General features: G+C 37.4%; 1 protein-coding gene and 1 pseudogene across 4 annotated transcripts in view; one reads left to right on the forward strand and one right to left on the reverse strand.

Moving 5' to 3' along the window:
- BRDT (bromodomain testis associated) overlaps positions 1 to 17,475 on the reverse strand; it is an 80,863-nt gene that overhangs the window by 11,167 nt on the left and 52,221 nt on the right. For all 4 annotated transcript variants that reach the window (XM_078451676.1, XM_078451675.1, XM_078451677.1 and 1 more), the window contains one exon: positions 14,265 to 14,365. In XM_078451676.1, the coding sequence (XP_078307802.1) occupies positions 14,265 to 14,365 (101 nt within the window). The remainder of the gene's footprint in view (positions 1 to 14,264; positions 14,366 to 17,475) is intronic.
- LOC132671327 (protein S100-A11 pseudogene) lies at positions 16,390 to 16,694 on the forward strand (annotated as a pseudogene).

The raw sequence follows: 17,475 nt of genomic DNA on the forward strand, positions 1-17,475 counted from the left end.
GCATATAGTGCTATAATGATTTCAGGAGTAGATTCCAGTGATTCTCCCGAGTATAACACCCAGTGCTCATCCCAACAAGTGTCTTCCTTAGTGCCCCTTACCCTATCCCCCCCACCTGCAAAAGCTCTTGTAAGAGACAAGTTTTTAGCAATACAGGCCTACTTCAAGATGAAAGAAACATCTGAAATAAGCAACCTAAACTGACACCTACAGGAGCTAGAAAAAGCCTTAAAGCCTAAAATCATCAGAAGGAAGGAAATGATGAAGATTAGAGTAGATATAAATGAAATAGAAACTTTTCCCCTAAGATCAGGAATAAGGTAAGGATGTCTGCTCTCACCACTTTTATTCAACATAGTGTGGGAAGTCCTAGTTACAGCAATCACACAAAAGAAAGAAATACAAGGCATCCCAATTGGTAAGGAAGAAGTAAAACTTTAGCTGTTTGTAGATTACATGATACTATATATAGAAAACCCAAACATTCCACTAAAAAAACTACTAGAACTGATAAATGAATTCAGTGAGGTCACAGGGTTACAAAAAAAAAAAAATCAACTTACATAAATCCATTGCATTTCTTTTTAAAAAAAAAATTTTTTTTAACGTTTTATTTATTTTTGAGACAGAGAGAGACAGAGCATGAACGGGGGAGGGGCAGAGAGAGAGGGAGACACAGAATCTGAAACAGGCTCCAGGCTCTGAGCTGTCAGCCCAGAGCCCGATGCAGGGCTCGAACTCACGAACCGTGAGATCATGACCTGAGCCGAAGTCGGACACTCAACCGACCAAGCCACCCAGGCGCCCCAATCCATTGCATTTCTATATGCTAATAATGTAGTAGCAGAAAGAGAAATTAAGAAAACAATCCCATTTACAATTGCACAAAAAACAGTAAGACACATAAGAATAAACTTAACCAAGGAGGTGAAAGACCTGTACTCTAAGAAGTATAAACTGAAGATGACACGAACAAATGTAAAGGTATTTCATATTCATGGGTTGGAAGAACAAATATTGTTAAAATGTCCACACTACCCAAAGCAATCTACTGATTTAATGCAATCCCTATCAAAATATCTATAGCATTTTTCACAGAGCGAGAAGAAATAATCTTAAAATTTGTACAGAACCACAAAAGACCCAAAATTCCCAAAGCAATATTGGACAAGAATGAAACTGGAGGTATCACAATCCCAGATTTCAAGATATACTACAAAGCTACAGTAACCAAAACAGAATGGTACTGGCACAAAAATAGACACATTGATCAATGGAACAGAATACAGAGCCCAGAAATAAACCCATGATTAATCTTTGACAAAAACAAATCTTTGACAAAGGAGGCAAGAATATGCGCTGGGAAAAAAGACATTCTCTTCAACAAACGGTGTTAGGAAAAGTGAACTACTTTCTTAGACTATACACAAAGATAAACTCAAAATGGATTAAAGATTTAGACGTGAGTCTTGAAACCATAAAAATCCTTGAAGAGAGGAGAGGCAGTGATTTCTCTAACATCAGCCATAGCAACATTTTTCTAGATATGTCTCCTGAGGCAAGGGAAACAAAAGCAAAAATAAACTATTGGGACTACATCAAAATAAAAAGCTTCTGCACAGCAAAAGAAACAATAAAAAGAACTAAAACACAACCTACTGAACGGAAGAAGATATTTGCAAATGTCATATTGGATAAACAGTATCTAAAATATATAAAGAACTTAACACCAAAACCCACAAATAATCCAATTTAAAAATGGGCAGAAGACATGAAAAGGCCATTTCTCCAAAGACAGACAGATGGCCAAAAGATGCATGAACAGATGCTCAACGTTACTCATTAGGGAAATGCAAATCAAAACCACAATGAGATCACCTCACACCTGTCAGAATGGCTATAATCAAACACACAAGAAACAAGTGTTGGCAAGGATGTGGAAAAAAACAGACCCTTGTGCACTGTTGTTGGTGGACATGCAAACTGGTGCAGCCACTGTGGAAAACAGTATGAGGAGTCCTCAAAAAATAAAAAATAGAATTACCCTATTCCATTACTGGGTATTTATCCAAAGAATATGAAACACTGATTCCAAAAGATATATACACCCCTATTTTTATTGTAGCATTATTTACAATAGCCAAGTTATGGAAGCAACCCAAATGTCCATTGATAGATGAGTGGATAAAGAGGTAGTATATATACACAATGGAATATTAGCCACAAAAAGAAACGAAATCTTACCAGTTGCAACAACATGGATGGATCACTTAGCATCTAGCTAAGTGAAATTAGCTATTCAGAGAAAGACAAATAGCATATTATTTCACTCATGTGGAATTTAGGAAACAAAACAAAAAAGACAAACCAAAAAACAGACTCTTAATTGTAGAATACAAATTGATGGTTACTAGAGGGGAGGTGGGTGGGAGGATAGGTGAAAGAAGTGAGAGGGATTAAGAGTACACTTATCATTATGAGCAATGAGTAATGTATGGAATTGTTGAAATCACTTTTTGCACACCTGAAAGTAATATAACACTATGTTAACTACAATGGAATTAAAATTTTTAAAAATATTCTAATACATTAACAAGTTTAAAAAGTGTAAAATTTTACTATTTATCCAAATATACTCAAAGCATTATTATTTCAACATACACTCAGTGTAAAAGTTTGAAGATAATTTTATATTTTTTGTAAGTCCAAATTGGTGTTTATTATATATTTATAGCATATCTCAATTCAAATGCTAAACTGATTGGAAACAATTGATTTGCAACTGCATTTCATGAAACATACAGCTGAAAAAGTAGATATGCACAATCAAGCTGTTCCAAACATACTTAAATGTTCCAAAAAGTGAACAGAGTACCAATTTTGAAATTTAATTAAATAAGGATTAAAACTTAGTTCTTCAGTTGCAGTAGCCACACTTCCAGGTTTCAATAACCATATGTGGATAGTGGCTACCATATCAGACATTGGACAATTCAAGTCTAGATGGCCCTTCTAAGAGTTAACGTGCCACATCATCTAGTATAGATCATGTGCTATGCCACAAAACAAGTCTGCATAAATTTAAAAAGATTGAAATTTATCGAGCATCATTCTTAACCACAACATTATGAAACCAGGAATCAATAACAAGAATAAAACTGGAAAATTCACAAATATGGAGATTAAACAACATTCTACTACTGAACAACCAATGGCTCAAACAAGAAATCAAAAAGTAAAAAATATCTTGAGACAAATGAAAATGGAAATATACCAAAATGTATAGGATGCAGAAAAAGCAGTTCAGGAGGAAAGTTCACAGTGATAAATGCACACACAAAAAACAAGAAAGATCTCACAAAACCTAACTGTATATACCTCAAGGAACCAGAAAAAGAACAAAGCCCAAGGCTTACAGAAGGAAGAAACAAAGACCAGAGTAGAAATAGATTTTTAGGGGCACCTGGGTGGCTGGGTGGATTAAGCATCCGACTCTTGATTTCAGCTCAGGTCATGATATCATGGTTCGTGGGTTCAAGCCCCACGTTGGGCTCTGTGCTGAGTGTGGAGTCTGCTTGGGTTTCTCTCTCTCCATATTTCTCTGCCCCTTTCCCACTCACACTCACTCTTTCTCAAAATAAACAAACTTAAAAAAAAGAAAGAGTCCTAAAAGACATTAGAAAAGATCAGTGAAACTAAAAGCTGATTTTTTTTTGTAAAGATAAAGGAAATAGACAAACCTTTGACTAGACTCACCAAGAGAAAGAAGACTCAAATAAGCAGAATCATAAATGAAAGAGATATACAACTTATACCACAGCAATACAAAGGAAGATAAGAGTCTACTATAAGCAATTATATGTCAATGACATGGACAACCTGGAAGAAATGTATAAATTTCTAAAAACATAATCCTTCAAGACTAAATGATGATGAAACAGAAAATCTGAACAGAATAATTACTAGTGAGGACACTAAGTAATCAAAACCCTTCAAACAAACAAACAAAATCTAAGACCAGATGGCTTCACATTTAAAGAATTAATACTAATCCTTTTCAAGCTCCCCCCCAAAATTAAAGGGGAAGTCTTTTTTTTTTTTTAAAGTGTATTTATTGTGTATGTGTGTGTGGGGGGGGTGAGGGACAGAGAGAAGGAGACAGAGGATCCAAAGCAGGCTCAGTACCAACAGAGAGACCAATATGGGGCTCGAATTCACTAACTGTGAAATCATGTCCTGAGCTGAAGTCAGATGTTTAACTGACTGAGTCACACAGGTGCCCTGAAGGGAAAGTCTTTCAAACTCATTTTATGAGGCCAGCATTACCCTGATACCAAAACCAGATAAGGACACAAGAAAATTATAGGCCAATATCCCTAATGAACATACATACATACAAAAGTCCTCAACAAAATATTAGCAAACCCAATTCAACAGTACATTAAAGGCATCATGTATCACAATCAAGTAGGATTTATTCCAGGGATGCAAGGATAGTTCAACATCCACAAATCAATATGATATACTAGATTAACTAAATGAAGAATAAAAATCATATGATTATCTCAATGCAGAAAAGGCATGTAACAAAATTCAACACCTGTTTATGGTAAAAACTCTCAATAAAGTGGGCATCAAAGTAAGATGCCTCAACATAATAAAAGCTGTATCTGACAAGCCCCACAGCTAATATAACAGTGAAAAGATGAATGTTTTTCCTCTAAAATCAAGAACAAAATAAAGATGCCCACTCTTGGCAATTCTATTCAACATGGTATTACAAGTCCTAGCAAGAGCAATTTGGCAGGGTAAAGACAAGGCAGTCAAATCAGAAAGGACGAAGTAAAACTGTCAGTATTTGCAGATTACATGATAGTATATATAGAAAACCCTATAGACTCAACAACAACAAAAACCTGTTAGAACTATTAAACAAATTCAGTAGAGTTGCTGGACACAAAATTATATGAAAATTTATGCTGTTTCTATACACTAATAACAAACTGTCAGAGACACTAAGAATACAATGCCATTTACAATTATATCAAAAAAGAAAAAAAATACCTAGGAATAAACTAAGGAAGTCAAAGGCCTATACACTGAAAACTGTAACCATGGTGAAATAAACTGATGAAAGAAATTGAAGAAGACATAAATAAATGAGAAAATATCCCAAGCTCCTGGAATGAAAGAATTAATATTGTTAAAATGTCCATACTACTCAAGGCAATCTACAGATTCAGTGAAATCCCTATCAAAATTTCAATGGCATTTTTCACAGAAATCAATCTTTAAATTTTTATGGAACCACAAAAGACTTCAAATAGCCAAAGCAATCTTGAAAAAGAACAAAATTAGTATCATGCTTCTGAATTTCAAACTACATTATAAAGCTATAGTAATCACAACACTATGGTATTGACGTAAAAACAGACACATAGGTCAACAGAGCCCAGAAATGAAATTATACAAATTTGGTCCATTAGTGTACAACAAAGGAGTAAAGAGTATAGAATGAGCAAAGAACAATCTCTTCAATAAATGGTATTAAAAAAAATTTTTTATTTAGGGGCACGTGGGTGGCTCAGTTGGTTAATAAGCATCTGACTTTGACTCAGGTCATGATCTCACAGTTTGTGGGTTCAAGCCACACATCAGGCTCTCTGCAGCCAGCGCAGAGCCTGCTTCAGATCCTTTGTCCCTCTCTGCCCCTCCACTGTTCATGCTGTCTCTCAAAAATAAGCACTTAAAATAAACAAAAATGTTTATTTATTTGAGAGAGAGAAAGAGAGCATGTGCATGCATGAGCACAGGAGGGGCAGAGAGAAAGAGAGAAAATCCCAAGCAGGCTCCATGCTGTCATCACAGAGCCTGACACCGGACTTGATTCCATAAGCCATGAGATCATGACCTGAGCCAAAATCAAGAGTCAGATGCTCAATCAACTGAGCCACCCAGGCACCCCTTCAGTAAATAGCATTGGGAAAACTGGATAGCCACATGCTTTTATAAAACAAAGGAAACCATCTACAAAATGAAAAGGCCATATATTGACTAGAAAAACTGTGCCTGTGTTCATTACAATACCCAAGACATGAAAGCAATCTAGGTGTCCACTAATGGATGAGTAGATTAAGAAAATGTGGTACACATACAATAATGGAACATTACAAGTAAGGGACTATTATTCAGGCAACAAAAAGAAGAAAATCTTGCCATTTGTAATGACATAGGTTGACTTTGAGAGTATTGTGCTAAGTGAAATAAGGCAGATAGAGAAAGATAAATACTGTCTAATTTCACTTGTATGTGGAATTAAAACAAACAAAACCAAACTCTTGATAAAATGAATTGGTGGCTGTCAGAGGAGGGTAGTGACAAGTGGGGAAATTGGGTGAAGAGGGTTAAAAGGTAGAAACTTCTGGTTATAAAATAAGTCCTGCAGACGTAGTGTATAGCATGGTCACCATACTTAATAATACTGTATTATATTTGAAAGTTTTAAGAGAATAGATCTTAGAAGTTTGCATCACAAGAAAAACGATTTGTAACTATGTGTGGCACTAGACTTACTGTGACGATCATTTCACAATAAATACAAATATTTAATCATTATATACAAATACTGAATCATTATGTTGTACATCAGAAAACCAACATGTTGTATGTCAATTATTTCTCAATAAAAACAAAAGATTTAACCTGCCTAGCTATGGTAGGAAAGTATACAATACCTAAACATCCTCTGTTGAAATTTATTTTTTGATAATTTTCTCCTTAATAAGTATGCTTACTTACTCTTTTCACAGATTTCCATGAAATACTAGGAGAACTTGTCAAGAGTCCCAAATAAAGCATAAGAAAATTTATGACTATATATACTCACAGGCCCTTAATTTCTATCCTGAAGTACTAAAGAGAGTCAAACATCACCAGGAGTCACCTAGATATCCTTCACAAGTGCTTCCAAAATTGCCCATGAACCCTATTTTTGTTCTTACCCATGGAATGAACTAAAAATGAGTTGCAGAATTCCTTTGGCTACTTAAGTGATTTAAAGCATGTCATCTTCAGGGGGAGGGGCCCAAGATGGCAGAGCAGCATGGAAGTTTTTTGCATCTCTGGCCCCTGAAATGCAGCTACATCAACACCAAAACATCTTTCACACCTAGAAAATTGATCTGAGGATTAACACAGCAATTTGCATAACCTGAACCACAGAACTCGGCAGATGCAGCACAGAGAGGTGAACTTGGGGAGAGAAGTTGCAGAGGGTAGGGAGCTGTTTTTGCTTGCAGAGAGAGGACAGAGATAGGAGGGCAGAGTATAGGAAAAGCACCCCCTCCCCCAAAAGCAGCTGAAGACAAAGAGTGCAAACACCCATAAGTGACTTAACAAGAAAGGGAGAAAGAAAAAAGGAGAAAGGAGAGGGTCTGGATACCCCTAAGACTCTATGAACAGGGGAGTGCAGAGTCTGAAATTCTGCAGCTCGATACCTGGTGGAGCGCCGGTGGGAAGGATGAATCCTGAGGAGCAGACAGCAAGGTCTGAGGGGTCCTCAGGCCACATGGGGAGAGGTGGTTCCCCTGCTGAGAAGACATTTGGTAGAGGCTGTGCAGCCTCCACAGAGGCAAAGGTGCCCACGGACTCCAGCAAACAGCCACATTTGCTAGTGTTGGAATAAGGATGTTAGGGGGTGGTGAAGCTTGGCGCCAGATGTGTGTTGCAATTTACCATAATCCCTGAAACACTGCTACTACACGATTGCACAAACTTTTTTGGGGGTGGGCTGGCATCCAGCCGCAGGCTCTGGGCATTTGCAGCAGCGTGGCTGAGTGGCCACTTCTGGGGGCAGGCCAGAACCTGGCCATTGCTCAGAGAGTCCCACAGAGTGTCTGAGTGGGTCAAAGCCACAGGGCTCTCAGAAGTGACGGGTTTGGAAACACAGCCCTATCTGAGATAAAACTTGGGAGGGAGGTACTGCCTGGCAGGCTGATGGCTTGGTAGCAGATGGTGTAGAAGCAAGGAGTGGATAGAAGCTGGAGAAAAAGGAGAGGTGCTTGACTGCCAGTCGGGGAGAACACAGAATTCTGATACCAGAGACAAGGTAGCTGGGTGATGCCATTTTCACCTCTCCCAAGCATGCATATACAAAAATACATGCACCAAAACAATCCACCCCAGTAAACTAAGCAGCACCATTTAGTGGAGAATGGACCTGCTACACAAGCCCTGTCCCACTGTGCCAACCACAGCCTAGAAGAATACCACAAATCTCTCTGCCTGCTTAGTTTACAGACTATAGAGTGCTTCATAGTTTGACTTCTAGGGAAAACTGAATGTAATTCCAATCGTATTCCATTCTGTTCACTGGTCCATCTATTCAATTTTTTTTCTTTTCTTTTTCATGAATACAAAGAGAAAAAAATTATTTTTATTTTGTTTTTATAAAAATGAATTTTTTTCTATATTTTTTACTTTTTTGTAAATTTTTATTCTCTTTTACTTTCATCATTTCATTTTATGCTATTTATTAATTTTTTTTTTAATTTTCAAACATTTTCTTTTTTTGTTTCCCTTTTTTCTCAATTCTATCAAATGTCTTTCAACAACCAGACCAAAACACACCTAGGATCTAGCATCCTTTATTTGATTTTTTTGTGTTGTTTTTAATTTTTTAATTTTAATTTTTTATTTTATTCTATTTCTTCCTCCAAAATGACAAGACAAAGGAATTCACCCCAAAAGAAAGAATGGGAAGAAATGACAGCCAGAGCCTTAACACAGATACAAGAAAGATGTCTGAACCAGAATTTAGAATCATGATAATAATACTAGCTGAGTTGAAAACACAGAATCCCCTTCTGTGGAGATAAAAAGTAACATCTAGTCAGGATGAAATTTAAAATGCTATAACTGAGATGCAATCTTGAATGGATGCCAGGTGGCAAGGATGGATGAAGCAGAGCAGAGAATCAGTGATATAGAGGACAAACATATGGAGAATACTGAAGTAGAAAAAAAAGAGGGAAACTAAGGCAAAAGAACACAATATAAGAATTAGAGAACTCAGTGACACATTAAATAGGAGTAACATCTGAATCATAGGTGTCCCAGAAGATGAAGAGAAACAAAAGGGGGTAGAAGGTTTATGTGAGCAAATCATAGCAGAAAACTTTACTAACCTGGAGAAAGTCACAAACATGAAAATCCAGGAAGCACAGAGAACTCTCATTAGATTCAACAAAAAGTGACCATCAACAAGGCATATCATAGTCAAATTCACAAAATACTCAGGAAAGGAGAGAATCATGAAAGCAGCAAGGGAAAAACAGTCCTTAACCAAAAGGGAAGACAGATAAGGTTTGCAGCAGACCTATCCACAGAAACTTGGCAGGCCAGAAAGGAGTGGCAGGATATATTCAATGTGCTGAATTGGAGAAATATGCAGCCAAGAATTCTTTATCCAGCAAGGCTGTCATTCAAAATAGGAAAGATAAAAAAGTTTCCCAGACAAACAAAAAGTAAAGGAGTTCATGACCACTAAACTGGACCTGCAAGAAATTTTAAAGGGGACTCTCTGAGGGGAGAAAAGATGAAACAGAACAAAAATGACCAAAAGCAGCAGAGACTATAAAGGATCAGAGAATACCACCAAAAATCCAACTCTACAGGCAACATATTAGCAATAAATTCATATTTTTCAATACTCACTTTAAATGTCAATGGACTAAATGTTCCAATCAAAACACAAAGGGTAACAGAATGGTTAAGAAAACAAGATCCATCTATATGCTGTTTACAAGAGACCCATTTTAGACCTAAAGACACCTTCAGATTGAAAGTAAGGGGATGGAGAACCATCTATCATGCTAATGGTCACCGGAGTACCCATACTTATATCAGACAAACTAGACTTTAAATAAAATAAAGACTGTAACAAGAGATGAAGAAGGGCATTATATCATAATTCAGGGGTCTATCCACCAAGAAGACCTAACAATTATAAACATCTATGCTCCAAATGTGAAAGCACCCCAATATATATATCAATTAATCACCAACATAAAGAAACTTGTTTACAATAATACCATAATAGTAGGGGACTTCAACACCCCATTTACAGCAATGGACAGATCATCTACACAGAAAATCAACAAGGAAACAATGTCTTGAATGACACACTGGACCAGATAGACTTAACAGATATATTCAGAACATTTCATCCTAATGCAGTGGAATATTCATTCTTCTGCAGTGCACATGGAATGTTATCCAGAATAGATAATACTAGCACACAAATCAGCCCTCAACAAATACAAAAATATCAAGATCATACCGTGCATATTTTCAGATCACAACGCTATGAAACTCAAAATCAACCACAAGAAAAAATTTGCAAAGACCACTAATACTTGGAGATGAAAGAAGATCCTACTAAATAATGAATGGAATGAAAAGTACATGGAAGCCAATGACAATGATAACACCACAGTCCAAAAGCTCTGGGACACAGCAAAGGTGGTCATAAGAGGGAAGTATATAACAATCCAGGCCTTCCTAAAGAAGGAAGAAAGGCCTCAGAGACACAACCTAACCTTACACCTTAAAGAGCTGGAAAAAGAACAGCAAATAAAACCCCAAACTAGCAGAAGACAGGAAATAATAAATATTAGAGCAGAAATCAATGGTATTGAAACCAAAAAATCAGTAGAACAGATCAATGAAACCAGGAGCTGTTTCTTTGCAAGAATTAACAGAATTGATAAACCCCTAGACAGTTTGATCAAAAAGAAAAAGGACCCAAATAAATAAAATCAAGAATGAAAGAGGAGAGATCACAACCAACACTGCAGAAATACAAATAATAAGAGAATCATGAGCAAGTATACGCCAATAAATTGGGCAATCTGGAAGAAATGGACAAACTCCTAGAAACATATAAACTACCAAAACTGAAACAGGAAGAAATAGAAAATTTGAACAGACCCATAACCAGTAAGGAAACCAAATTAGTAATCAAAAATCTCCCAAAAAACAAGAGTCCAGGGCCAGACGGCTTTCCAGGGGAATTCTACCGAACATTTAAAGAAGAGTTAACACCTGTTCTTTTGAAGCTGTTCCAAAAAATAGAAATGGAGGGAAAACTTCAAAACTCTAATTCTATAAAGCCAGCATCACCCTGATTCCAAAACCAGACAAATACCCCACTATAAAGGAGAACTACAGACCAATTTCCCTGATGAATATGGATGCAAACATCCTCAACAAGATACTAGCCAACCAGATCCAACAATACATTAAAAGAATTATTCACCATGACCAAGTGGGATTTATACCTGGGATGCAGGGCTGGTTCAATATCTGCAAAACAATCAATGTGATACATCATATCAATAAAGGAAAGGACAAGAACCACATTGATCCTCAATAGATGCAGAGAAAGCATTTGGCAAAATACAGCATCCTATCTTGATAAAAACCCTCAAGAAAGTAGGGATAGAAGGATCATACCTTGAGATCATAAAAACCATATATGAAAGACCCACCGCTAATATCCTCAATGGGGAAAAACTGAGAGCTTTCCCCCAGGTCAGGAACAAGACAGGCATGTCCACTCTCACCACTGTTATTCAACACAGTATTGGAAGTCCTAGCCTCAGCAATAAAAGTCATCCAAATAGCAAAGAGGAATAAAGCAATAAAAGAATAAAAGGCATCCAAATCAGCAAGGAGGGAGTCAAACTTTCACTCTTCGCAGACGACATGATACTCTATATGGAAAACCCAAACGATTCCACCAAAAAACTGCTAGAAATGATCCATGAATTCAGCAAAGTTGCAGGATATAAAATCAATGCACAGAAATCAATTGCATTTCCATACAGCAATAATGAAGCAACAAAAAGAGAAGTCAAGGAATCTATCTCATTTACAACTGCACCAAAAACCATAAAATATCTAGGAATAAACCTAACCAAAGAGGTGAGAAGTCTATACACTGAAAACTATAGAAAGCTTATGAAAGAAATTAAGACACACAAAAAAGGAAAAATATTCCATGCTCATGGATTGGAAGGACAAGTATTGTTAAAATGATGCTACTACCCAAAGCAATCTACACATTCAATGCAGCCCCTATCAAAATAACACCAGCATTGTTTACAGAGCTGGAACAAACAATCCTAAAATTTGTATGGAACCAGAAAAGGCCCCGAATAGCCAAAGCAATCCTGAAAAAGAAAGCCAAAGCTGGAGGCATCACAATCCTGGACTTCAAGATGTATTACAAAGCTGTAATCATCAAGACAATATGATACTGGCACAAATAAGAAAAAAAATAATAGAGATTACAGAGATGGTAGGAGACCTCCACTATAATAAATCTGCTGAATGCAAGAGAATTAAGAACAGAGATGAGTTAGTCTTGGTAACGAAACATCTTTTCCTGAGGCAGAAGAGAAAAACGGCAAAGCTAGGGCTTCCAAGTAAAAAGACAAGAGTCTGAGTGTTTGTTGAAATTCTTTTGGTCTTAGTCCCAGCTCTTATTTGGGCAGGATGCTTGAACCATCTGGGTTGCAGTTTATTCACATAGACTAATTCTCAAAGAGCTCTTCTAGCACCAAAATTCCATAGCCTCTCTTTTCAATAGGAGGTAATACTACTGACAGTGAGGGAGCAATGGTAGGAAATGTCAAGAATGGAAAGTCTGTTGTGGGAGAACAAGCCCCAGAATCCCATTCTTCCTTTAGCTTTCATGTCAACATTTTAGTTCCTGCTACATGCTAGACATTGGAAATAATCAGAGTGGTCTTATGTCACTTTCACCTATGGCACAAACTTCAACTGTATGACATATACTAGATGTTTTGCTGCTTATTTTTGCCCTTTTGGAAATTTTCTTATTGTTTTTAAACTTTATTTTGGCTCAATCAAAATTATAAACAGGGTTGTTAAATTAGAAACATAAAGATTACAGTAAGCCAAATATTTAAGAAATTTTGGAGCACTGGGGCACCTGGGTGGCTCAATCAGTTAAATGTCTGCCTTTGGCTTAGGTTATGATCTCATGGTTTGTGGGTTTGGGCCCTACATTGGGCTCTGTGCACTCTCAGCACAGAGCCTGCTTTAGATCCTCTGCGTCCCTCTCTCTCTGCCCCTCTCCTGCTCTCGCTCTCGAAAATAAAATTTTTAAAGTAAATAAACTCTGCAGCACTATTCTTTCCATCGTAAAGGGGATAGGTGACACTTCTGTTATTAAAACAAAAACCAGGGGGCACCTGGGTGGCTCAGTTGGTAAAGCATCTGACTTTCGCTCAGGTCATGATCTCATGTCTCATGAGTTCGAGCCCCATGTCAGGCTCTGCACTGACAGCTCAGAGCGTGGAGCCTGCTTTGGATTCTGTGTCTCCCTCTCTGCCCTTCCCCTGCTTACTCTCTCTCAAAAATAAATAAACGTTAAAAAAATTGAAAAATTAAATAAAACAAAAACCAGTAAAATAAAAAAAATTAATGTTGGATTATCAGAAAAGACACTTTTTTTAAATGGTTCTTATCAATAACAAGACACCCAAATTAAACATAATCTTTGATGATAGTAATTATTAGCACATTATCAAAGAGAATTAAAGATACTAAGAAAACACAAGGACCAAATCAGTGTGTTCCTTATGGTAAAATCATATTCCTAAGTGTGCTGAAACAAAGAAATAATAAGACTTGTCCTCTGACGTATTTGCAAGGAAAAATAAAGGAAAGAAAGGGAGAGAGGGAGGGAGGGAGGAAAAGAAGGAAAAGACAAGGTATATAAACACCTCCTTTACAGTAAGTTTCTGAGAATGACTCAAATGCCTAGAATAGTAGCTGAGCTATTTAATGTGTCCCAAACATCTATAATATTTGTCGAAAGGATGATCAATGTGTGGTTTGAGATTAAGTACACAAAAAGACTCCATTAGGAAATCCCCCACCACAAATTCTAAAAGACAGCTTTATGACATGCTTTAAAATCTGGATAGCTGGCAAATGCAGCATTATAAAACTTAAACACAAGCATGGGAACTGATGATAGAGGATGGGGGGCGGTGCTGCTCACAAGTAAATTTTTTAAATTTTATTAGATAGGTAAAAATTTTTTTTATCAAATAGGCTTAGAGATCCAAAATCTCATTCAAGTTAAGGCTTAAAACACCTCTTGTGCCACTTCTATATTCAATTTTAAATCCCTTCAAATTTGTTAGGAAAAAAAGTAACATCACTCTTACCTTCTGCACAGGTACTGGACCTTCAGATTCTAACACCGTTGTGTCATTATCACCAGACTGATGCATCATAGTTAGGCCATTCAAATGTTGTTCACAATCACCTAGATGCACACATTTTTAGAATAGTATAATCAAGATATTTCATCTTGTTTGTCCATAATTTGACTTCTTCTCCCCCCCAACCCAGGTCAGAAACTACGAAAACAAAAGGATTAATTTGTTTATGCTGTTTAACTTTGGAATATTCTTAGTTGAGGAATTGTTCTACTGAAAAATAAACATTTTTTTGCTTGGAACTTATGTCCTCTTGTTTTGTCTTCATAAAGGATAGCTGACACAGTGGCCACCCACCAAAATCTGTTTTTTCTGTCCCCATGGTATAGCAGTCCCCCAGTGTGCAGAATGACCTCTGCTCCAAAGATGGGTTTTCATTAGGCCAAATCAATCATGGTAATGCTACCCCAACACAAGTGAGTCATTTAGTAAAGAGCAGGCCTACACCAATGCAGGGATCCTAGGGAAAGATACTTCTTGGTGGTCAAATTGAAAACAAAGAAAACACAAAGAATGGAAGAACTAAGACACTAAATACCTAGACTAGCTAGTGAGAAGATAACATGTACGAAATGCAAGAGGTTGGCTTGACTCTGAGGTAAAAAGAACAAACTATGCAATTGTATTAGCTGTTAAACTTGCATACAAATGTTTCACTTATCACCAGTAAAGATAACTACAGAAAAATACCTTAAGCTTTGGTCAAACCATGCCTAGACTGACCTACCTTTGGACCAGTGGTTGTATATAACTAACAAAATTACTTACATCATTCATGTCATCTCGAACTGAGTTTTCTGGCATATGCAACCATGAATATCCTAATGCAGAAACTTAGTTGAGTCATTTCTCTTTCACTTCTCCCTAGTTCTTTACTATGGGCCCTAACAAGTAGCAAAAGGTCAGAAGAGACAAATGACAACTAAGTTACTATCTCTGTTAACTGATTCCAAGGTCACAAAATCCTGGCCACTTACATACTATAATGTAGGAACTTACATTTAACCTTCTACCATCTGTCAATCCCTTGACTGATTCTCTGGCCAAATCCTACTAGTTGAGGTTGAGGCTTGAAAAAGAGAGGAATGTTAAGAGATGGGAGTGATCATGGAAGGGTGAGAAAAAACTGTTAAACTAGAGGCATGAATGAAAGAACAAAGTTTAAATTTGTATGTCCCTACATGGCCTAACATACCTATGTTTTCTCAGTTCAACAAGGAAGGGAAAAACAGGGAGTATAGCTTTAAGTACATAACTACATCCCTTCTGTGCTTGAGGCCACATATTATTTAAGATGTAGAAAGAGTATGCATGTCAAGAGAATTAAATGCTAAATGACTCAGTTTGCTGAAATAGGTGGTGGCAGTGCTGTTATTAAGAATGAAAGAGGAGCTGGGAATGCAAGCTGGTGCAGCCACTCTGGAAAACATTATGGAGGTACCTCAAAAAACTAAAAATAGAACTACCCTATGACCCAGCAATTGCACTACTAGGTATTTATCCAAGGGATACAGGTGTGCTCTTTCAAAGGGACACATGAACCCCCATGTTTACAGCAGCACTATCAACAATAGCCAAAGTATGAAAAGAGCCCAAATGTCCATTGATGTATGAATAGATAAAGAAAATGTGGTATATATATACAATGGAGTATTACTTGGCAATCAAAAAGAATGAAATCTTGCCATTTGCAGCTACGTGGATGGAGCTGGAGGGTATTATGCTAAGTGAAATTAGTCAGAGAAAGACAAACATCATATGACTTCACTCATATGAGGAACTTAAGAGACAAAACTGATGGACATAATGGAAGGGAAACAAAAATAATATAAAAACAGGGAGGGGGACAAAGCAAGAGACTCATAAATATGGAGAACAAACTGAGGGTTACTGGAGGGGTTGTGGGAGGGGGGATGGGCTAAATGGGTAAGGGGCACTAAGGAATCTACTCCTGAAATCACTGTTGCACTATATGCTAACTAACTTGGATGTAAATTTTAAAAAAAAAGAATGAAAAAGGAGCAGTGCTGCCACTGCCTGGTCACAGGCTCCATGCCTGCTTCACATAGACATGGCAAAAATATCCAGCCCTACTGAGACTGAGCAGTGCATTGAGCTTCTGATTGCTGTTTCCCACAAGTATGCTGGAAAGGAGGCTAACAACTGCACCTCTCCAAGAAAGAGTTCCCAGCCTTCATGAATACAGAAGTGGAAGCCTTCCTAAAGAACTGGAAGGACCCTGGTGTCCTAGACTGTATGATGAAAAAACTAGACCTCAACTGTGATGGACAGCTAGATTTCCAAGAATTTCTGCATCTTTCTGGTGGAATGGCCATATCTTGCCATGGCTACTTTATTAGGTCTACCCATTTCTAGAAGCAAATGTGAGGTGCTCTTGGGTCTGGCCTCCAGACCACACTCTCTCCTTCAAAAGAGACTCTCAATCATTATCCCCTCCTCACATCCTACATGTACCCTGAGCCCAGAGCATCCACTGCCCCATGTAGGCTAGCTCTATTGGTAGTTAATAAAGTAATAGTGTTTTTTATTTCTCATAATTTATTTTTATCTTTTTAAGTTTATTTATTTTTGAGGTGGGGGAGGGGTAGAGAGAGAGGGAGACAGAGAATCCCAAGCAGGCTCTGCACTATCAGCATGGAGCCTGATGTGGGGCTTGAACTCACAAACCAGGAGACCATGACCTGAACCGAAACCAAAAGTTGGACACTTAACCCACAGAGCCACCCAGGCGCACCAGTCATAGTGTTTTTTAAAGCAAAAAATTAAAAAATTAAAGAGGAAAGATTAAAATCGGGAAATTCAGTTTTGGCATGCTGTGCTTGACATACCTATGAGATGCTGAAGGAAAGATGGTCAGCAGAGGTGTATAAACATGCATGGGGCCTCGATGCTTGATTTGTAAAAATGAGACCAGAAGTAACAGACACCAAGATCACTTAGGCACAATGTATAGATCACTGCCTTTCAACCTTTTACATGTTATAATAAGTAGAAAATGATCAATGTATGGAAAATCTGGGTAAATGGGAAGGCTGCTCCAAGCCTATTGCTATGAAAGTGGAGAGGATCACTAGCTCAGTAAACCTAGGCTTTGGAACATGGCTGGAAAGCCCTGAAGTAAAAAGATATTAAGGGC

The sequence above is a fragment of the Panthera onca genome, chromosome C1, assembly GCF_046562875.1.
Source record: "Panthera onca isolate mPanOnc1 chromosome C1, mPanOnc1 haplotype 2, whole genome shotgun sequence".
NCBI lineage: Eukaryota > Metazoa > Chordata > Mammalia > Carnivora > Felidae > Panthera > Panthera onca.